Below are 24,824 nucleotides of genomic sequence, written 5' to 3'. Positions count from 1 at the left end.
AAATTATTCTAGAGTATGTAAAATATATGTGCATAAAATAAATTAATTCTAGATTGACTGGTGTGAGAATTCTGTGGGTCTCACTGGAATTTTCATGTCCGATACCTGGCTGTCCTATCTGAGAAGAGAATGCAGAAAGAAGTCATGTAAAAGTAAAGATTAGTAGGTGTGTGGCCTTACCAGTTCACAAAATTCAAACACCAGCAGGAAAGGGATGGCTTCCACACACTGACCCAGGCACTGAAGGATATTTGGATGCTGCAAAACCCTAAAAGTGAGGAGGGAAAAAAAAACACCTTTATTATTAATTCAGTAAATTCTTAGAAGGAATGTAACCAGCAATCCAGTGGTTATGTCATGGTTCAGTGGCAGCATGCTGGGTAGATGTTTAATTGTGGCTATAGTTTCCATTTCTATGGATTGACATAAATAGCAAAAAGACACACACAGCATTGTAAAAAAAAAAAACATCTTGCCTAACCATATGGGCTACTTACAGATCCTCCTAAATTCAGTTCAGTTCTTGTAATTATAGCAGCATAACACTTCAAAAGGAAATAATGCTACCCACACAAGTTGCCCAGAGACTAAGACTTGCACAGATTTGGCAGGAAAGTCAGCACATAAAATAATGCAAGCTGAATATCTAACTAGACAACACCACCGACAGTAAACAGAATGCTGCATCACAGTCACTGCATAAACACAGCCAAAAGTGTCACCTCTGCAACTGCCATATTGTTGATTCCTAGAATTGTCAAAAGTCAGACTTACTCGCTAATATCAAGAGCTCAACAGTTGGATTTTGTGTAAAAATGTGTTTTCTACATTTATTTATTTTGCACATATGCACAACAGATTTTGAAAGGCATTGAAAATGCTTCTTTAACGTGTCGATCCACAGATGTTAGCTTTATCATCAGCCAAAATGTTATACAGCTTCTTTCTACAAACAGCGTGGAGGCCATAATTTCCAAGGTTTCTCATTACTGAATTACATATTTAATATTAGAGCACCTTTTTCATGTTGCATTGTTTATTATACTCATTGGTAATTTGTGTATAGCACACTTGACTCATAAATGCATGAGTAAGAAGAAACAATTATAATGGGCATAAGTACAAGGTGCAACTCCACTCTACCCCAAGTGTGTACATTTATCTCCTCAAGGAACAACTGTTTTCCTCAGCCCAAAATACACTGATATATAGAAAAGGTCATATTTTCTTTTCTCCATGTGTGTAACATTAAGATTTGTGTCTTTTGCAGACATGCACAAAGAACACAGGGGGGTTACGATCAGTCTCACTAAGCAAACATTAATTGTTCAAGAGATGATAAAGCAAAGGAAGAAGATGACTATGCAACAATGGCACCAAAGCAGCACTGCCAGAAAGTGCATTGCTGGCATCTGTGAGTCTGACAAAGATTTATCCCGGCTGTCTAGACTGAAAGAGCAAGCTCATGGTTTTGAGTCAAATGCACTTAAAAGCTCTGAGGAGGCAGTGCCACACACTCTTGTTTTTAAGCATGAACAGCAAAAATTGGTTTGGAGTAATAATGTGGTGCCCATACAAGTTATTAGATGATTTTGCAAAAACTGAAATGACATCTGACAACATTACAACTGATATACATTAGTAAAAATAAACGATACAATGAAAGTCATGTAAGCTCACCGGTAGGGATCGTCATTCTGTAGAAATATGTTTTGTTCCTTTGTGGTTGCGTTGGCTTTGAGCTCCTTTATGACAACTCTTGATACTCCAAGGTCAATGTAGATCTCACCAAGCAGGACCTGAAAAAGACACGTAAGAAATATGCACACAAGCTTACATTTAAGGACAGAGCTATATAGGGTCTAACCATTTCAGACAGGAAAACTGCCGCTTCCTAAAAACAATCCAATTAGGACGCAGAAGATGGAACAGGACAAGGACACCACAGCAGGTAAGAGAGGATGTTTTTCAGCTGCTCTGCCAATTTCTCATCATAGGGCTGCAGCCATCAGCGTTCCATCCTGAGGAAGGTGGACAGGAAGCTGACATCACTCCACCCAACTTTAATCACAAAATTTTGTATAATGAGACACGTGCCCAAGAAAATATTTACTCTTTCCTTAAATCTATCCATGACGATTTTGTTTCAGAAAAGATGACATTTTGTTTCAAGTGCCGGAAAAAGACTTCAGACACGAGATCCAAAAAAAACTGTGTCACAATTAAGTTTGGAGAAAATGAACACAAGCATATTCTTGTCACCTTATATTCATTTATCCTTCTATAGAGGTCTGAAACAACCCAAAGAAACTTCATGCAATATATTTTAACATTGATAAAAGATAAAAACAAACAGGAGCGTCAGGATTAAACATACTTTCCCAAACCAGCCATTTCCGATTTCCTGGATGTAACTGAGGCTATGACGTGTAACTTGTGGCACTGTCGAACCTTCTGCAATGGGAAAGAAACACTGAAATTAAGATATGGCCTACAATAGCAAATAATTCCATTACTACTAGGAAATGAGTAAATATCTTACAAGGAATAAAACTGCATGCCACCAAAGGCTTTGGTATCATTTTGGTAAGGTATAACATATGCATGTGGAAATGGTGGCTGACTACAGACACAAAGTTATTGAATGGTTCAAAACTGAAATCAAACCTGGAAATTTGTGACCAAAAAGGGCATAAACTCTTCCATATATACCTCTGTGATGATATGGACGTTTAAAGCACAGCTTGGGGACATTAACAACATTTACCATGCAGTGAAATCAGAGCAGCATTTTAAAAAATTTTTTTATCAGTGTACAATCTCTTACAAGGGTCTGCTTGTAGGTCTGTTTCAGTGCAGGAAACCCCAAAAGTGAGTGGCTAGCAAAACAGGATGTTTACAATGAAATCATGCCAGAGGTCAGGCAGGAGAGCACAGCTCAGGCTGAAGGATTTCACATCCCAGTAAGGAAGTCAAATGACATGAAGAAGGCTTCTAAAAAGGAAGAAGTGCACATCTGGCCAAACCAAATATAACTTGCTTACTCCCTGTTTACATGTCGCTGGGTTTTACACCTCAGCCCTTCCCAGCACAGCAGAGAGCAACCCCTTTGAGAAAGAAAGAGAGAGATCTAGAGAGAGAGAGAGAGAATGCAGTTCTATAAAATATCAACGTACCTACTGAATACCGAATAAATTTCCTATTTGTTCAAATGTGTACTCGCTTACAGTGAAACTCAACAAGAAAGCCAAATCTAGCAAACTTATTTTTAAAGCAATGTCACTCTCTAAAGGGTTCAAAAGACTGTAAAGCAGAAAATTGCTGGTCAAAGCAAATTTATTAACACAGCTAGGTTTCTCCTTTCTTGCACAGGTAGCATTTATCAACTGTTAGACTCATTTTTAAATGAGGATTCTACTGCTATAGGAAATTAAAAAATACATACTGTATTTGATAAACTAACCAGCTATTCCAGGAGGCTGCAAATGAGGTGGTCCAGGGAGAACTGCTGGAGGAACCGCAAGTGTGTACACCTCTGCTGGGGACTGAATGGAAGGTGTATCTTCAGCTGGCGGGGTGAAGTCAATCTCATCCTCAAAATTATCTTCAAACTCCTGGAAGAATGTCATGATTAGAACAATCAAAGAATCATGGATGGACAGACAGACAAACTGACAGACAGTAAGACAGATAAATGATACAAACAGGCAGATAAATAGAACTGTATTTGTCCCCAGGGGGAAATTTGGACTTTTTTTTTTTTTTTTACAGAAGCTCGAGAAGACAAGTAAATACTTTTCATTAGCTAACTAAAAAGAATACAGCTCAGTAAGATTGCCTGAAGACGGAGCCTGAGCTGCCTTGAAAGCTTGCATATTGTTATCTTTTCAGTTAGCCAATAAAAGGTGTCATTTTGCTTGACTCCTCACTACATCCATAATGGCTAACACAGTACAACACCCTAGTACTACAGAAGCTCTTTAAATAAATACATAGATACACACACAAAAATGACTAAAACAAAGGAAGAAAATACAAATGAAAGAAACTCAAAGTGTTAGCTCAATATTCTTCATTTCAATATTCTTTTATTCTTTATTGAATGTTTAAAATGATTTCAACATTAGGCTGCAACATACCAAAATATGGAAAAAGGAAAGGGGTCTGGACACCTTCAGAAGGCAGATGAGATAACTGGTGACACTGCCAATACACTGGTAGTGAACATCATTTCCAGATTTACACATTTACCTAAAATTGCACATACGCCATGGTCTCAAATTCAGTTCATGAATATTCAGTAAGTGCTGGTTTTAGTTAAAACCAGATTCTTAAAAGTGAATTTAAAACGCACGGCCTAGAATAATCTTGTTCACACACTGTAACTATCAATGGTCTTGTTACTGGGTAAAACAATGCTACTAGCCAACAACCAGTCACAATTATTTCATAACCAGTTAGGTTTACTTTAGTTTTTAATGATCCTCTTTAATAAAACCCCTGTGCGCGTCCAGGATGTCCGTGTGTGTGTGTCTTCTGGTGAAGTGCGCATGAGCAGGGCGACGCCACGCATCACACGGTGCTGTGCGCAATGTTTATGCACTACTGTTCTAGCGCCTGTTATTGTAATGGGCTTAATGTCTAGTATTTAAATATTTCCTTTTACATTAAAGATATTATCATATATAAATGTACATTTCTGTCCTATGGAAAGTACAATATAAAAATGAATTAGAATGAAACAAGCAGAGAGGCAGGATAGATTCAGATAGCTTTCCTTAACTAGAAAAGGGTAGACATTCAAACTAAATAATGTTTATTGAGAGTCAAACCTGAGAAGTGGGCACATTTCTATTATTGCATCAATAAACCTATAAAAGTCAACAAAGCTGTGTAACATATAGAGATTTACAAATAATGGATCTGAATATGGTGACACTGGAAAAGCAGAAGTGAAAGGTGCGACATATGGCTGATTTAAATTTACTCTTAAATCACTAAATGCCACAAATGCAATGCTAAACTGCACTTTTCATTCCGAGTGGCTTTCCTTTGCACCAAGATCAATTCTTCATAATGACTACTGATTTAACAAAAACATACTAAGAAATACGAGGGGAAAAGGTTACGAAGTTCAGGATACTAATCCACTTCACCCACAACATTTTTGCTTACACTTGTAAGAATTTTTGAAATGGAGGAATGAGAGTATCAAAAAGGCATCAAATTAAACAATGTTCAATAAATGGGAAATACCCATTCATCCCCTCATTACTGAACCCACTTTAGGCAGTTCAGGGTTAAGGGTCAGAGGGCAAAAAAAGCTTCGAGTCTGAATGAAAACCAGAAACCAAATGGGGTCTTCAAAATCAAGGTCCAGCTCCATAAAACATATCAGCATCATTCATTTTTTCCAATTTATCACCATATACATATACACACACACATATACATACATACATACATATATGTATATACATATACACACACTCACACAAATATATGTATATATACATAAATATCATCTACAAATATATACACACACACACTCTGTGTGTGTCAGTTGAAAACAGTTATTGTAACTGACATGTTTGATGGAGTTTATCTCTTACCTTGAAATTGATTTCTTGCTCCTTACAGCAGGAAACGCAGTTCACAAGGAGGACTATTAACAAAACCAAACCAGCAAAAGAAAAAGCCAGAGATGACAAGGAAACTTCACCTACAGCTGCTTCCCCTAAAGAAAAGGAACAAAAATGGCAACTAATCACTATAAATAGCATTTTAATGCTATTTTAAGCTTCAAAAAAACTAAAGGAAGAAAATGAAACATTTAAACAGGTCACTTGTCACATGATGAACAAAATACACATAATAACTTGGTATTGCAACTCAGGCGATAGCTTTAAAAATACCAACGCAATTACAGAATTAAGTACTTCTGATAGCATAAACATAACCGCAGAGCAAGAATTAGGAAGGACAAAACACACAAATCATAGTCTTGAACAGCCACCATCCTTGGCTGCTAACCAACCCACAATATCTTATGTACATGAAAAATATGTAATAATATGGCATTAAGCAGTGCAGTAACATATTATATATTTGATGTAGCCAAGGCCTTATGGCATTTGTACAGCTGTTTCTTTTATTAATCCCAAAAGTAGCTCAGATGCCACCTGTAGCTAAGTGAACACAAGAGACACATGAACCCCCCCAAAAAAAAATATCCATAAAGAATAAAGGCAGTGCAACATGGTAAGTCACCTTTGGTTAGTTTAATCTTTATACCTCCCTGCCTTTTTAATAAAAGGCCCGCTGGCTGAACTTCTCATATGCATAGACAAGAACCCTATTCTCATTCAAGTCTTTCTGACAGAGACAACAGAAAAATAAAGCCTGGCTTCTCTTTGCACTGTACAGTTCTTCTTTGATTCACTTTACTTTCACTCCACTTATCCTGGGGAAGGTTTGCAAAGGCAACATGCCAACCTTGACAGACCAGGTCACCCAATTTTTAGTTAACTTCCACCAGTTCCACGTGAATAATTTCCAAGTGCTCCAAACCCATTTCAAAAATGTAATTATTCCAGCATATCTTGGATATGACTCTGGGTCTTCCCCTGGTGGGTCATGCCACAGGCAACCGTCGTGGAAGGTATAATAATAATAATAATAATTCATTGGTATCAAGCGAGTGTCCTGTTCAAACAACTTCAACTGACCCTATTCGGTCTGGACAAGCAGTTGCTCCACTCAGAAGTTCACCCCCTATGATGGAGAGGTAACCCATCAACGCTATAAAGGGGCTTCCTTTTCTTTTGGTCATCACCCAAAACTCATATTGTTACGTAGGTATGGGGATATAGGCTGTCTGGTAAAGCAAAAGCTTTACCCAAAGACTGAGCTCCTGTGAAGCAATTCTATTTTATATATTATATATATATATATATATATATATATATATATATATATATATATATATATATATATATATATATATATATATATAGCAGTTCACCGTAAAAGCGAATCTGAAAAGATCGCGGACATGCTATAAGCGCCTGCCTTCAATGGGTGATACAAGGAACAAGGAACATTATAAATGTGCAGGGCACAGTTCTACTTGGGCACAGCCCTGCCTGACTGCTGTGTCTGTGTATAGGAGAGTGGAAGATCCCGCTACAATAAATAACCGCGCTGTTGCTGTTTCAAGCTAAATAAAGCTGGTGTTGCTAAAGTACTGAGACTCAGCTTCGTATTTTGGGGTGCAAGACGGGGACTCGCACGTCACAGCACACACACACGCGTGGTCACAATGCTGTAGTAAACAGTATACATTCGTACGGATGTTGACTATATGAGTGAGGCACGCCGATTCAGACAGAGAATAGGAGACAATTACCCACAATCCCACAGCGAGAGAGAGAACCACCATCAGCTCAGTTGTGATCACGTGACGCTCGGCAGACAAAGCGTATACGGACTACTCGTATTGCAAGACCTCGCTCGTTTATCAAGTCAAAATTTATTAAACATTTTAGCTCGTCTTGCAAAACACTCATAAACCAAGTTACTCGCAAACCGAGGTTCCACTGTGTGTGTGTGTGTGTTATATATATATTATATACAGTATATATAAACATTTTTGTATGAAAAACCATTTTTATTTATATAATTTTCTCTGCACATGACTGCCACTGTTTTGAAAACACATTTCAATTCATTGCTCTTTATTCAAACGCATTATTTAGGGTATCTGATATATAAAAAATAAAATGTTAAAAGCCATATGTATGGAAACTTATGGCCCACCCTATTTATATATATATATATATATATATATATATATATATATATAAACACACACACTATATAACCAGTTTGACACAAATGTATACCCATATACTGTAAACAGTTTCTGCCAGCCTTACCCAATAGATGGCACCGGATTGACCAGGTGATAAGTTATTTACTTTACTTACGTTTCTTATGTTTTACAGTCTAGGAGGATGACTGACTGCTTTCTAGCTGTCCTTTCTTATCAGAATGACTTTGGAACATTTATATAAAAGAAATCCACGACACTCCCAATTCACCACCATGGTCAGGTACAAGATGCAAGAGTTAAACTTTTTAAGTTAATGTTAATGGTAAATTCACGTACGTTTTTACTTAATTTGAACAGAATGTATGTTCTTCATAGGGGCACAGGTAATGGAAGATTTGGTTTTTACCCTTTTGGCTAATATGTTAATGGAATAACCTTAATGCTTTGCTTTATTCTTGTATTCAGAGTACTAAATGCTCTCATATGGTAGGAAGTTGGCTAGAAGGAAGTCCTGAACTGTAAAGCATAAAGGCATATTAGCAGGGGGGGCCAACTCCGATCCTGGAAGGCCACAGTGGTTATAGGTTTTCATTCTGACCATTTCCTTAATTAGTAAATAGTTTGCTACTAATTTAACTTATTTGCTATTTAAGACTCAGGCCCTAAAAATCAGGGTCGAACAATGCCAGTGGTCCTGGAAGACTGCAGTGGCTTCAGGTTTTTGTTCCAACCTAATTGCTTTATGAGAAATCCTCGTTACTGATGAAATTACATTTTTCTACTTCATTTTAGTGGTCTTGCTTGTTAAGATTTTTAACCCTTAATGGCTTATTTTAGTCTTAAACAGTTGTAGTTATTGTTTAACTGCTCCTTATTAGCAATAAGATGCAAATGACAAAGGAACCAGCAGTTCTACGTCTAGCTGGTCTCCATTTCCACCCATGTGTATTCATCATTCACTATCTGGTGTAATGAAATACTCAGAAGGAAACTGAAAAGAAAGTGAAGAACTGAAAATTACTCGTCCATTTTAGGCTTCAAATCACTTGGAGGATACCTGTATCATTAGAAAGGGAGAAAAATAATCTGTGATTTAAGAATGAGTAGAGTTAAAGCAACACATCTCAAAAAAGCAAAACAGCAGAAGTCACATCTGGAAATGTTTTGTGTTCAAAATGGGAGAATTTCTTCTCATGATTGCCAGAATACTGCTTACCATTTACAAAACAAAATCAAAACACACATACACACACACACCCCAAGTAAAGAACACTGGTCTCCTCTTTCTCTTTGGGTAAGCTTGTGTGTGCTATGAACTTAATATCATGAAGTATAAATCAGCAGGACGATTTTCCTTTTCCAAGAATGTTTTGGTGCGGTCTCTAGTATTTCCTTCCAAATATTTCACTGAAACAGACATTTAATGATGAACACAACATAACGTGCAAAGTAGACTAATAAGCTTTTATTTCCTTTGTTAATTATCTTTCATTAACTATGAAAAAAATAAGCTAAGCTGCTGAATGCAGTTTGTTAAGGATAAAAGATGCAAGTACACGTCTGGAATGAAATCTGTAGCCCTTCAGAAAGAGAACTCCTGATTTGGGCCGAAGCTACTCCATTTAGGGTGCACGTGTGGAGAATATGTTCACATTAATCAGAGACTCGATTTTCACTTTGAGGATTCTGTTAGTGTGAAACTTTACACACTTGTGCCTTGATGCTGTGACACTCACACTGCAAATGCATAAAGTGAAACAGTTTGTGGGGTGAAGGCCAGTAAAAGAGCAGCTCCGGAACATGAACATTACCAAGGAAAACATAACGGTGTCGTGTAGGTCTGTAGTACTAGGGGTGTTGTGCTGTGTTAGCCATTATGGATGTAGTGAGAAGTCAAGCAAAATGACACCTTTTATTGGCTAACTGAGACGATTACAATATGCCAGCTTTCGAGGCAACTCATGCCCCTTCTTCAGGTAAGATGTGATCAATTCCATCAGACATGGATTATATCCTGCCTGAAGAAGGGGCCTGTGGTGCCTCAAAAGCTGGCATATTGTAATCATCTTAGTTAGCCAATGCTTGACTTCTCAATGCAAAACATAAAAAAATACAGCTCTTCTTCAACAGGGGGCGCTGTATCTACACTTAAAAAGCTTTCAAATTGCTAGGTCAGCTTGAGAAGATGAAGGCAGACATTCATTTATTTCTGATCGAAGAACTGTAATGACAGGATAATGATATAATTTTTTTTTTTAGCTGATAATATATACTGTAGGATTTTCAAAAACGTAACAGTAGGCTATCCTGGTACACAGCTTGTACAAAAGGGGAGGAACGAGTGATCTGACCTAGATAAGACACAAAGACTACTTTAAAATATAAATATTTCAAGGTGTGTTATTTATATTTTTTTTTAAACCACACACTTGAGAACACAGTGGCACAAACTGTGAGTGGGCAGAGGGGACATTATAAAAGTGAGCAGCAACTGCAATATTAGGTGCTAAGAAGCCAAAACAGCAAGCAGCATGGTTGCCAGCTGAACATGCACATGCCATGCTATTTGTCTGGCTCATATACTCAGCATGAGGAACTGTTAAAGTACCAGCAGGTTTGTGTAAGAAGGTTTACTGTACACAACCCTTCAAAAAATGTGCTACTTATTATATGTACTAATGCCACTATTTTATAGGGTCTGTAAGCTCAAAGGGTCAACACTGTCACGTGTACAGAGTACTGTGAAATCCTACTTGCATGTGCTAATCAATTTGTAACAAGTCACCATTTTCTAGTACCTTACCCCCAAAATGTCCATCTTCCTTAAGGCCTCGTAACACAACACGACTTTTCCAGTGATTTTCACTTGTAGACTTCTTTTATATAATTTTAGTGGAATGGGAGCAATTGTGTCACTCTCCTGTGACTGACAGTGGCCAAGGATGACATACCCTGCAACCAATCAGCATTTACTTGGAAGAACTGTGCATGTAATGCAGAAATGAGGAATAAGGAAAACAGGGTGCTTAAGGATTTTGCAAACAGAAGAGATAATCAAGCGTCTGATGTGCCACAACAGAATGAAAATAGGAAACCCGCTTAATCTGTCATTTCGTTATCGGCTGTCAGAAAAAGGGGAGAGCTTGCAACACTGTGGACACGTGCAACTGTGCTAGAAAGTCACCACACAGTCGTGTAATCTGACATGCCTGGGATTACTAGTTGTGTAATCTGACAAGATCAGCAACTGCTGTCTTCAAAGCTGACATACCCACTGACTAGAAGTTCCATAACGTGACATCGGCTTTACCTGAAAAGTCTCAAAACATTATTGTCATAAATGCACTGGACACTCCGCTGATAAAAAACGAAGTTCCTGCTTTTTATTCAGGATGGAAACAGACACCTAGCACAGCCCCAGTATGCAAGGCTGTGTCCTGGAGTGGAAAATCTTCAGATTTTGAAATTGCAGATTGCTTATATCAAGTTTTAATTATTTTGCTCAAACAAACCAGGAGGAACTGAATTTACAGGATGCTTAAAATGTAACTTGGCTACAGGGGCAATTTACATTTAAACAACTTCTCTCTCGTACATTCTTCCTGTATTGTACTAGTAAATTATAATTTTAGTGCATCTGTTTCAGTTGGTTCATAACAGCATCTGTCTTAAATAAATTAGACATAGTGTATCTATGGTATAGATGTCACAGAATTAGAACCAGTTTTAATAAGTACCTGGGAAGAGAAAGAAGTACGAGGTGCATAAAAACAAGAGCAGGGTCATTTATCACAAGGACAAGATAGCCAATCAAATGTGCATAAAGTCATGTGGTTCAAAACCCCCACGTGCACATTTTAACATAAATACAGTATGGTTTGTCTAAGGGACAATAGAAGGCAACAACAGAGGAAGTGACGTTAGAGATCAAGACATGTATGACCATTTCATGTGGACATTGGAGAACTTCCCTTATGAATAACAACGACTGCTAAATCAAAAGCCGCGTAACACAACATCCACCCCTTGACATTTCTGATTTTTCAGTAAGCTTTTCTAAGGCTATTTATATTCAGGCTTTGCTACATATTTTTTTTCTATTATATTTTTTCTATTTTGTATTGTTATACATTAATGAACACCAAGTTGCTTTTATATTTTTCTATACTTTGTCTTTTACCTAGAATGATTGAAATGATAAAAGGGTACCAAGCGTGTGGAGGATTGCTGCTTTCTTGATCACAGGGTTTAACAAGGCTGAGAGGTTTAACTGGGACAATGTACAAGTACGATTTAAGGCCAGTACTAAAAGTGCTAGAGAACTGGCTGAATCCTGGCTATCAGACAAAAACGCCATTAACAGACATTTGGACATAAACCCAGCATATGCAAACTTAAGTAGAACATGTTCATAATAAATAAAACGTTACGCCCTGTACAACACACACACCCCCCCCAACGAATTGTGCTATATATTGCCTTTGACTCTTGTAAGTCTAAGCATTATCTTCTGATGAAGGCTCCTGGTAGGGGCTGAAAGCTCAGGAATAAAGCACTTTGAGCTACTTTTTGTATGAAAATGTGCTATATAAATAAATGTTGTTGTTGTTGTTGTTTATGACACGTGATTAATTTTTCTCCCTTTGTGGATCTCCAGCTGCTAATATGCAAACCGTATCACAGACCTTCGCTTCCATATATATATATATATATATATATATATATATTCTGATGAGCCCAGAATTAGGGCGAAACACGTGTCGCGTACTCTTTGCATTATTTGACAGTAAACTATTTCAACCATTCTATGATCTGCTTCTCGCAACTGGAATGAGGGCACGGTGGCGGATGTCAGCTGACTTGCTGACCAAGCATTACCTGGTAGGTAACCACCCATACAATCAGATTGTGACACAGACTACGAATGCAATATATATATATATATATATATATATAAAAAATCCAACATCTATCTGTATGTCTGTCTGTTTTTCACGTGAGAACTACTGTTCTATAATTTCCTTGAACATTCCGGTTGATTTTGTGACTTCTCTCATTGCGCTATGTATCATAGTTTGCTTGCTGTACTGATCTGAGTAAATCCAAGAGAGACACATTTGGGCTGAAGGGAAGGGGTCGGGGCCCTCCTCACTCACACGCTAGACTCGGGCTGTTCTTGACCTCCACTAGTTAGCGAACGAGAGAACTACTTAACAGATTTAGATCAGGTTTGTTTCTATAATTTCCTTGAACATTCTGGATGATTTTGCGACTTCTCTCATCATACTAAGTATCATAGCTCACTTGCAGGAGCGATATATTCGCGCTAATCCAAGACAGAGGCTGCGGGCCGAGGGGAGGGGGAAGCGTGACGTCAGGAGTGGGGAGCCAGGCAGGGCCATCTTCATTCACGCGCCAGCCTCCGTTCAAGTTGGTCTACCTGTTGCCACGTTTTGGAGTGTTCCTTGCATCTGCTTAGCTAGCGATGCCTGTTTGTTTATTGATTTTTAAAGTTTGTCCTGTTTCACTACTACCGTGCTTCCCCGAAAATAAGATCTACTCCGAAAATAAACCCTCGTCAAGATCATCAGCTGAAAAGTAAGGCGCCACACGATGCAACGTGTGTGCCCGAAACATCCATTAAACTCCGAGGACACCTTGCCACAATATCTCTGAAAAGTATGTTTAATGATTACATCCATCAATTAGGGGATGCGCCCATTCCAGCAGCATCAGCGCAAGACAGAAACAAAATCCCAGAACGGGGCATCAGCTCATACGCAAGGTGAACACCAGCACACAGATACACTAACATCATTGTAGCTTCACCAAATCCCCAAACCTTAATGTCTTCGGATGGAAAACTGAGCACACTGTGGAAACCCACCAGCAAAACAAGCAAATTCTAGGTAGGGATCACAAGGGACGTGACTCCCTGCGAGACAGCAGCGCTACCACTTTGCTACACCCATATGTGTAACTATTAACAGTATTCATTATTTAAACAAAGTTAATGATTTATCTGTAAAATGTAACATACATATTTTAATGCATTTCATCATGAAAGTGATATCAAGTATAAATCTAAGAATTCTAAATGTGCAGAGATCTGGAATATCATAAATTTAATGTATTCTGTGTGGCGATCTATTGCTGCTTGCCGCTGCTGTCAGGTCAGGAGGAAAAAACCAGAAGCAAGTAGCGATTAACAACTGGGGCAGTTTTAAGATGACATTTACGACAGTCTACTTTAATGATAAAACTAGGTTAAAACTGGACATTTCGAGTTCAAAGCCGAAATTTCGTACAAGGTGCAAAAAAAAAAAAAAAAAAGGCACAGAAAATGGTATGTGAGACTTTTGAAACGTAGCATGTCATTACATTGGGGATTATGTGACACCTGAATATAAAAGCACCACGAATGCATTTGTATGCCGGCATTTTGCTTCACCATATCGAACCATTCAACAAACATCAAAGCACGCACATCGATCGTGTAGCATCCTAAAAGCGACTGGAGTAGCAAGAAATTCAGGCTGGAATTCAGGGATTGAATGTGGAGAGTTATGACAATATTCCACAAGAATATTGTTGTACATCAGTGTTTCCCAAACTCGGTCCTACTGACCCACTGTGACTGCAGGTTTTTGTTCCAACCGGATTCCTAATCAGTGACAACACCTGTTAGTTGATAGTTGATAGTTTTTTTTCTTTTATTCAACATTCAGAAAAGCATAGCAGCATGATTTTTACATTTATAAGACATTTAGAAATATTTCTGCTTTTGCTATAGATTTAAATGCTTAACTCTCTTTTGTTGATTTCATTATACTTTGTCCTTTCTCTGTGCAGTTTTTCCCTCTTCATTGTATCTTAATAATGACAATTTAAAACAAGCAGATCAGACACCCAGGCAAACAACACATTGAATAATCAAAGGCTGCAACTACTTTAGAGCGAGACCCACTAATTAGTAAATAATGGATTAATTAAACAATTAGAAGACCTAGAAAAGTAGAATAAAAATCAAGATGAAAATACTGTTAAAAAGAAACAAATACATTATTTCTATATAACTGTTTGGTACATTTTAATATTTTTTTTTTAACAAACTTAGTTTTCTAATTTCTATATTGTTGCCTAAACACAGAACTTGGGAAATATCAGTTCACTTAATTAGTCCAGGAGTTCAATTAGAAACAGAAGCTGGTTGGAACAAAAACCTGCAGCCACAGGGGTTCCCCAGGACTGAGTTTGGGAAACACTGTTGTACATGAATAAAAATAAGATATCCCCTGAAAATAAGCCCTAGTGCATCCTTTGGAGCAAAAATTAATATAAGACCCGGTCTTATTTTCGGGGAAACACAGTACATGGGTGGAGCTGCGGGGGATGGCTAGTTGTTCAATAATTACAATAACTACAGTAAAGTAAAACATTGGTTAGTTGGTAAGAGGTATATAATGAAGAGTTGATGCCTGATTGCTAAGTTAGTGCAGGTGATACTAAACCCCTATGCAGAGAATCCGAAATATTGTGAGGTGACTGGCAACTGGGACCACTTGATTCTTTGTCTGGCTAGGATCTCTCTGTGAGTGCGCCAAGGTTAATATATTAAGGTGTGGGAGTCAACCAACCCAGATAATGAACCTGGTAAGTTTTATAAATTTTATAATACTACTGATGGTGTCAAAAAATAAATTAATCTATCAGAAGAATGTAAGAAACTGGAGTTAAAAAAGGACTGTTTGACACCTCCTTCAGTTTTATAAGATTAGTTTTCTGCTGAAGGAGCTCCAATAGTCTTTTTCAGATATTTCCAAGGTCAATGCATTTAAAAAAGTGACTTTGCTCATCGAGAATCCCAGAAAAAGGAGGAAGCTTAGTGACTGCCAAATCCGATCTTATGTACTGCAGCAGGCCTTGCCTATCTCCACCTTCAATGGCTACAGTTTTAATTTGTTAATTAGAAACCAATTCTTGTGGTTAATGGACTATGCCTTTTAATTAGTCATTTCTTCCCCTTATTCCAGCTCAGAAAATTCCTGCCGGCAAATATTTTACATTGCCGGAAAAAGGTAGTAAAATGCTTTATGACCTGGAGAAGAATAAAATCCCATGTAACTAAAATAACTTTCTCATAAGGAGCACACAGTAATGGTTGGTATTATCATCAGACATTTGTCACACACAAGCATCACCACGGTTGTACCTCTTCCTAAACTTAGCATGATCGCTGTAGGTTTATGGGGGTCGTGCCCCTTGGTGACTCAAGCACAAACATCAGAGTGGTGAGACACATGAACCCACTGCACAACCCACTACCACTATAAACAAACTCGTGACCCACCTGCAGCAGCCCACAACCCAATCCAGAGGCTTGTATTATATCAAAGTTCTGTATCTTAGTTCAAAAGTTTTCTCACCCCCCTCACTACAAAACAAGCAAGAATCATAAAAATTACAGAATGCTTTGCTTGAAAATTCTTTTAGGATGTTTTAGCACCTTAAATCTGAAAAATGGTGGCCTAGTATGAGTGAGTGTAGGTGCGTCAATACACTGGCGTCCCATTCAGGGCTGAATGCTGCCTTGACACCAATGAGGCTGGGGTAGGCAACACTTCCCAGTAACTCAGTGGGTAGATGAGTGTAATGTACAGTGGAACCTCGGTTCACAAATATCTTGGACCACGTACAAATCGGGTTACGACCAAAAAGTTCACCAAACTTTTGCATCTGTTCACGACCACACTCTCGGGTGACGAACAAGCCAGTTTCCCTTCTGGTTTGTACGCGCCGATGATTTCTGCACGTGTTCAGTCTCTCCCTGTGCAGCGAGAGAGAGAGAGAGAGAGAGAGAGAGAGAGAGAGAGAGAGAGAGAGCACGAGCGAGCGTATATATATTTACATACAGCTCGTATGGTCCGGAACGGATTAATTGTATTTACATACAATCCTATGGGGGAAATTACTTCGGGTCACGACCAAATCGGGTTGCGACCAGAGTTTTGGAACGAATTACGGTCGTGACCCGAGGTTCCACTGTATATGGAACGTTTAACAACATTTTCTCAGTGAAAATCTGAATTTACTTTATTGGTATATATTACAATTGAATATACTAACCTAGAGAAATTAACAAATAATGCAAATGGACTTGGAATGGAATTGTCAAGGGTGCAGGATATTACATTTTGCTTCTTGGGCTTATAATTTTTTCAAATACATAAAAACAATAATTCACTGTTAATGCACACTGATGCTTTTATTCAAACTAGTTTACAGTACAAACTATTCTTTTTACAGACGGACAGTTCCTTATTTGACTTTTTATGGAAGTCCTTTAAATAGATGGATACGTAAGTAAATACACAAACACACACACTTTGGTATAAACACACACTAGGAATGACTATAAAGCAAGAACATTAAAAAGAAAGACAAGTTGATGACTTGGCTGTCCCAGTCACAGAGAGACATCATTTCAGCCAAGCAAGTTAACTAACTTGCTGAAGATAACACAGTAAGGTGATGGGAATTGAACCTTCAATCAGTTCTTGATGGGGCAACTGTGAGATAATCTTAAAAAAAAAATTAATACTAATTCTCTGTGATTTTTCAAGTAAGAAAACAAAAAAGTTTCAATGTCAGAGTATTTATTTAAGGTAAAGCATGGAGGTAGGTGATTCAGGATTTGAGAATGTTTGCCTGCTGCTTGAACTGGCAGTCTTGAATATGGATTTCCAGAAATCCTAGGCCGTTTTAAGGAGGAACTTCACCTTGCCCTTCACCTTGGAGGTGTGCTCGAGATCACAGTCTTGCTACAGAATCCGATGACCATCACGTTAACCAAAGCGTGGGTGACAAATAGATCCTGGAATGTCTTGGAGAGGCCTTCTCAGTCCCTGAACTTACATACCATAGAAAATCTTTGGTGGGATTTATAGAAAGCAGTTGCAACATGGAAGCCATCAAACATCAATGAACGGTGGGCTTTTACATGTGATAACGGACAAAGATTCCAATAAAGAGGTGCAGAAGCTTGTCAGCACTTACTGAAAAAGGCTTATTAGAAGTTATGAAAGGCTAAGTCTTCTCTACCAAGTCCTGAAGTTGTGGCACATGTACATTTGTGAAAAGAATTACATTTCTCAGTTAATTTATGCTCTCAAAATACCTCACATATATCATAATCCAGAGCTGGATCAAATCTGTATCAATACTTCTTTCGTTTACAAGAGGCTTTATGTTGTATATTTTACATAAAACACTTTATCGTCTTTTGAAGAGAGGGGGTTGAATATTTCCAATTGCAACTGTAAAAGAAACAAATGCTTGGAGGGATATCCCCCTACATTACAGCTAGAAAGGTGTGAATACAGTCACTTGTCACAATAGTTGGCCTTTATCTACACTGACAGTTATACGAAAGGCACACATGCCATGCTCCGGGGTAAAAAAAATGTAGCCAGACACTCACTTTCAAAGAGCAAAAATATGGCTCACACAAGCAGTTGCCTACTGGAGTCGTACTTAATATTAAAGCCAAAGACTTACTGGGCTGTCCTTGAGCAAAGCACATAATTCACAAACGACTCCATTATAGAAACAAATCACTATATATGTGATGTGCAGGTTATACTGACTAAGGATAAAAACAAACAGGTTCACAGGTCACTGTCATGTGCCCAGAGTACAGTGAAGTTCTTATTCACCATATTCAGCCTCGCCTGTCAGCTTTACAACATGGCTTTGGAATCCTTCATAAACACAATCTGAAGAAACCTCATGCTGAAGGCACCTCGTCACTGAATCAAAAAACGCTAGGAGGCTGTAACCCTTCCTGTTGTACTACTGTGAATGGCGTTAGCAAGCCTCAAAACAAAGATTTCAGACTTTTTTTAATTTTTTTGGGAAATGATATACGAGGTGGATGAAGACAAAGAGATGAAGTTTCTACTATTCTGCACTTTTCCTACTTTATTAATTGTTTTTCTTTTACCTTAAAGTTAAGCAAATCAAGTCTCGCGTGCTTAATTTTGCTTTCTCTCTGGAAAGTTTTGAGTTATTTTCATGAGCTTCAATTTACTATATTAAACTTTTTAAATATTTAATTTTCCTGCGGGGATAGAGATATCAGGGAACTATGGTGGTGTGATTCTTCTGTTTCAAAAGCTCTCCAGGAATCAGCTCTTAGGAGCAGCAGCAGGCTTAAATTAGAAACTTACAATTAGTGGCATGCAGTCCCTACAGGTCTCTCCGAACCCAACTGAACACTTTGTGGCATGGGACATACTTTTAGCATTGTGCAAATGCAGGTGCGAATGGGATGAAATTTTTAGAAGTAGGTGCAGGAGAGGCATTTAAAAAAAATCTCAGTTCGGAAAAATACAAGCAAATTTCACCAGATGACCATACAATTTAAGTCCTCAACATAAACACAAAAGTGTAATGTATTAAAATGAAGTACACCGAGTGGCCACCTAATTCAGCTATATCAATTGCGACTCCCTTTCCTTCAGAACTTCCTGAATGACAGAATGCATGGACTCATGAAGGTGTGGATACTTTGGTCTATGCTTTCTTAATAGCATCTTGGAGTTCCTACAGGGTCTTCTAGGCTACATGTTTACAATACAGTTTATACAGTGTATTTCTGTATAGCCCAAAATCACACAAGAAGTGCCTCAATGGGCTTTAACAGGCCTTGCCTTTTGAGATCATAAAGTTCGTGGATGACACGACGGTGGTCGGACTCATCTCGGGCAAGGAGGGTGAGCTGGCATACAGGGACGAGGTGGAGAGGCTGTCAGAGGGGTGCAGAGTCAATAAGCTGCTCCTCAACACCACAAAAAACAAAGGAGCTTGTTATTGACTTTAGAAAAAACAAAACTGACATCCAGCCACTCATCATTGGCGGGGCCTGTGTGGAGAGGGTCCTGGCGTTCTGGTTTCTGGACATTGAGCTGAAGGATGACCTAACCTGGAGCACCAACACCAAGGAGCTGCTGAAGAAGGAGCAGCAGAGACTGGATTTTCTAAGAATCCTCAAAAAGAACCATCTCCCCAAAAATCTGCTCCTTGCCTTTTATCACTGTTCCATCGAGAGTGTGCTCACGTACGGACTTGTGTGTGCGGTACGGTAGCTGCACTTTCTCTGAAAGGAAAGCACTCCACAGGGTCGTCAGGACAGTGGAGAGAACAACTGGTCGTACCCTCCCCAATCTGGAACAAATCTACACCTCCCGATGCCGCTAAAAAGCAACAGACATTCCACAGGACTCTTCACATCCCGGTCATTGCCTCTTCCAGCTTTTGCCGTCGGGCAAGAGATACACAGCAATGAAAACCAGGAGAAACTGCCTTAAAAACAGCTTTTATCCAAAAGCAATCATGGCCCTGAACTCAGAATAAAACTGCTCCATATCATTCTCCCAATGTTCAATATAGACCTTAAGTCGACCAGTGTAATTTGTACATTTAACCAGTGCAATTTGTATATATAACAAGTACAATTTGTATATTTTGTAAAGTACTTTTATTACTATTCGGTTTGTTATTATTTGAGTCAAATGCACCTTCAATTTTGTTTTTCCTTTGTAAAAGTGAGAATGACAATAAAGATCTATCTCTTTGTTTGGGCTTATTGTCTATTTAGCACCTTCTGGCCTGAAAGGAGCCTCTGAAAAAATGTCAAAGAAGCGGCGAGGAGTCTGGACCAGGGAGACTTAAGTAAGATTGTGAGGGTATGGAGGTATCTGTTATTTGCTTACGAACCAATCTGGCCATTCAGACCTCCGGTAATGAGGTCTGAAAGCTAATATTTAAGACCAATGTCAGAACCAACACTAATGTTCACTCATGCTGGATGTCACTGCTTTGTGTTGCTGTTACTTGGCTCACACTTTACTGATTGTAATATGTCTCACACACATAAAGATGGTAAGACTGAATTGTTTTAAGGTACTAAAAGTATTTCTATGATATACAAGACAGGGAGAGATCCTGCATTTACTTGTATGTTTGATTCTTCAGTACGCTTAGTATCAGAAACCTTAAAACTTCTACATGAGTAGTTTGCTAATGGGTAAATTTTACTTTTGCTTGAGTCACTTTCCCTCCATGTTTGGGACAAAGATATATTTTCTTTTACTGCTTTACAGCTCGGTGGCACAGAGTTGTAAATTTACAAGCTTTTTTGTTTTCTCAGATCTCAATTAATTCTAAATTGTTTTGCTTTAAACACTGTGTTAATGTACTTACTGTGCCTCTGCTTTTACTCAACACTGGTCGGGGGTTCTAAGCCAGTTTAATGAAGATGAGACAGCAGCACTAACTACTTGCCTTGACTTATCCAAGATCCAACCATCAACTTTTAAAACCCATTTAACTCCATCTCATGTTGTAGAAAATCTGGTGCCCATTCTGGCAGCAAGTAAAGGAACATCATCAACTTACCCATAATGCTTTGCTGATAGTATACTAGTACAAAGGCAGTTAAAAGCCCTCTGCCTGATAAGTGTGTGTAAATTGATCACATCTTCCTAAATTGTTGTTTACTTCCGAGTTGAATGTACATCTGACTCTAAGCTCATTTCCTTCCCGGGAAGGCAGAGAACAGTATACAAACATACATACATAAATCCATACAACAGCTCTTCCTCCCTCTTACTCACCATTTGAAAACAGGCACTGCAGTGTAACCACAAGCCCCTCTCAACATGTTTTCTGGCTGACTGCACAATATATCTCATCTCACATACTAGCATAACTTTAGAAACACTTAATTTCTTTTGCTAACTTCAAGATGAAAGTAAAACAAACTGAAGTGGGCAAACATGTCTAAAATACAAAGTGGGCCGGGGACTTGAAGCTCCACTTTGTCAGCATGAAGTTTCTAATAATAAGCCCATGAGGCTACTCTTGAGGTATTTAGATGGGTACATAAGTGTGCTTGGACGCCATTTCTCCACTTTCACTGAGGTGGCTCTAAAGCAGATTTGATTCCCAATCTCTTCGGCTTATGCCAGTTTACCCCACATTCTGAAGGCTACATTATGAATCTTTAATACCAATAAGCAGATATAATGCAAGGCTTATGGGAAAAGGTGGTCGAGTTTTTAAAATTTAAATAAGAAAGAAAAAAAATTGGAATATTTGTTATAATACCGTCATACTTAAATTATCTTACTAATGTCTTTCTTTACTGCAGTTTATGACAGAAGTAACCACAATTTATTGAAAAGGGTCAAATTTGTCCTGAAGCCAAAGTTGATCAAGTTCAGTTTAATTTGAAAAAGATCATGAAGAATATTTCCACATGAATCCACTTTAAAAAAAAAAAAAATCAAATCAAGATGCCTCAATACATTTTAAATGGGTGAAAATTAATAAGCTTTGGGAAATCTGGAATAGCATTATTGTGAAGCATTTCACCGGTCACTAAAAAAATAAATAAATAAATAAAATGAACTGGGCAAAGAGTCAAATTAAATTGCAAGAACTGGTGCCCTGTTCACAAAATGTGGGCTTCTGAGCATACTATCAATTTTAGCAAAATCAAAATATATGCCCTCATGTTGACGGAAAACAAAAGCAAATAAATCATTTAAGATAAATCACTATAAAACAGAGACGACAGTCAGTCAATACGTTTAAAGAGGGCTTGGTTTCAGACCCGCTGGCAGGGCTGCACAATTAAAAGCATTCCAATTGGCTGGCTATTTCTGCCTGGCCATCACTTTAGCTCAGAGTATCATTTGCACAGGGTGACTTAGTTAACTGTTGCTGCCCAAACCTCCTCAGGAGGTTAAAAATGACTATGTTCAGAAAAAAAAAGGGTTCCTTAAGTGCCGTCAGTCAGTCACAACTTAAATTAGAGATGGATTAGAAGGCCTGAAATTGCTGCCTCCTAAAGGCCCTGTAAAAGGAGGTGATCATATTCAGCACTACATTAAGACTGTAGGAGGCTCTTCATTTAGCACCATCACAGAACAGAAGACTTTTGTGAATAAACCCCAACCCAAAAAGAAGAAAAAAATAAATCAAGTATTTTATTTTCAAGGCTACGCTTAATTCATCTCATCATGTAGAGGAAATATCCTCTGCTTGCCAGATTACTTCCTTTAAAAAACAAACAAGTGAAAAATAGAATACTTGATTAGAGAGATGTTCAACATCCTGATGGCTTTACCCTTGGTAAATTATGAATCTTGAGGCCTGAATAGTGTTTGATCATGTCTGTTCTCACTATGCAGTTGCTTTAGTAGCAGGAAATCCTATTTCAAAAAACCTTCAATTCCTAGCAGTTTTACCGACGTGAGTATCTTGCATCAAGTTCAAGGTTAACAGATGGCTCCCCATAACTGTATTAAGAAGCTCAACTATGAAGACCTCATAATTTGAGCATGAGCTGGTTTTGTACAGTTCTGCTGTCACACCATGTGGTTTTGGATTTAACTTGTAGCAATGCTGTAGTCACAGAAATATGGATAAGCATGCTCAGTAATTTGCACCCAAGGTACTTTGTATGAATTTGTTATGCAAATGCACTATTATAAGACAAGGCCTTGTTGTATTGTCTCCTCTGACTGCTGAGAATAAAACACATAAGGACTTCAAACACAGTGTGACAGACACACACTTGTGCTTATGTATGTCATATACGTGTGTATATTGTGAATACAGCCCCAAGAGGACGTGGACGCTCCTCCGAAACCCCCTCTTAAACAGCGATTCAACGGGAAACAAACACAGTTTTTCATCTCCTCTGTGCTGGATCAGCTGCAAGCCTGCTGCTGCCGTGCCGAGTGATCTGTATCTTGCGCGAAGCTTCAAACATTTAAAAGTCGGGACCACAGCTGCCCTTCTGTCTCACTGCCTTGTCTCTCTTCCCCCTCAGACATCCTCTGCTCCAGTTCTCCCCTTTGAAGAGGAAGATTTTGTGTTCTTTTGATCAAGAGACGGAGCCATGGCGACCGGTTTGACACCGAGCCCAGATCATACCTGAAAGAGACTTGTGTTTGTTCTGGCAATATTCAAATAAAGTTTCTCTCTCTGGAAACCCCTAAGTGTATCTGTGCAACTTTGTGACTCATAGTGACAATATACTAATCACACCTTAATAAAAGGACAAGTGTCTGTGTGTGCGTCAGCATATCTCTGTGTCCATCTAGTTGGTAGGCTTAGGAAAAAAAAGGATTAAAATAGGTAGAACAGGAGTCTAAAAAAATCAAAAATAATACAAATACCAAATATGGGTATAAAAATAAGAAAATTGGTCTTATCAGACTATTTTGTTTGTTCGACATTATATGCCAGCAACAGCAGCATTGTAGCGACTTTTTTGCACCCACAATTGCCATGTGAACAAGGTTCATAGCTGTAATGCTAATGACTATTCACTTTGCATCGTGGGCAATGGATGAGTGAAAACAACGAATTGACAAACACGTCAGGAAACCAAAGCTCTGCCACGACTAGCGTAGAGCTGCTTAGACAGGCCAACGAGGTAGCGATCATCAACGCTTTTTCCAGCAAAACATTTCTACTATAAGAGAAAGAGTAAAGACAAGGTAAGATTTTATGTAAAGTCCGTATCTCTCATTCTGAGCGAAGGTTTTCTTGCAAATCAACGAACTTTGTTTGTCTGTGGAATTGTACTTGAGGATAAAAGAGTCGAAAGGGAAAAACGAACAAGATTTTATGAAATAAAATAAGATTAAAGCAAAAAGGGATAGAATAAAAGAGTGGTCAGTTTGATGTGCTGCGCAGAGAGGAAGTGTCAGAAATGGGTATCACTGTCTGAAGGGGGAAAAGGCTGTGTATTTTATAAATAGGCCAAATAGACAACATGAGCTCTACATCAATTACTTAGTTTTAAATTCATCTTAGACAGATCAGACAACTAGTATAACACCCACGTATGTATGTATGTATGCATGCATATTAAGTTTTGAAACTATTCCTATCATTCTACATCTAAATATTC

At 38.3% G+C, this 24,824-nt stretch overlaps 1 protein-coding gene across 1 annotated transcript in view; it reads right to left on the bottom strand.

Annotated features, from left to right (window-relative positions):
• lmtk2 (lemur tyrosine kinase 2) overlaps positions 1-24,824 on the bottom strand; it is a 172,374-nt gene that overhangs the window by 51,352 nt on the left and 96,198 nt on the right. Inside the window, exons 2-6 of the mRNA XM_028814218.2 lie at positions 5,613-5,737; positions 3,464-3,614; positions 2,378-2,454; positions 1,681-1,799; positions 181-268 (exon numbers count right to left, since the gene is read on the bottom strand). Of these exons, the coding sequence (XP_028670051.2) occupies positions 181-268; positions 1,681-1,799; positions 2,378-2,454; positions 3,464-3,614; positions 5,613-5,737 (560 nt within the window). The remainder of the gene's footprint in view (positions 1-180; positions 269-1,680; positions 1,800-2,377; positions 2,455-3,463; positions 3,615-5,612; positions 5,738-24,824) is intronic.

Source organism: Erpetoichthys calabaricus, chromosome 11 (genome assembly GCF_900747795.2).
Source record: "Erpetoichthys calabaricus chromosome 11, fErpCal1.3, whole genome shotgun sequence".
NCBI classification, from domain to species: domain Eukaryota; kingdom Metazoa; phylum Chordata; class Cladistia; order Polypteriformes; family Polypteridae; genus Erpetoichthys; species Erpetoichthys calabaricus.
The sequence above is the reverse complement of the archived record's forward strand: the minus strand, read 5'-3'. Positions and strand labels throughout refer to the sequence as shown.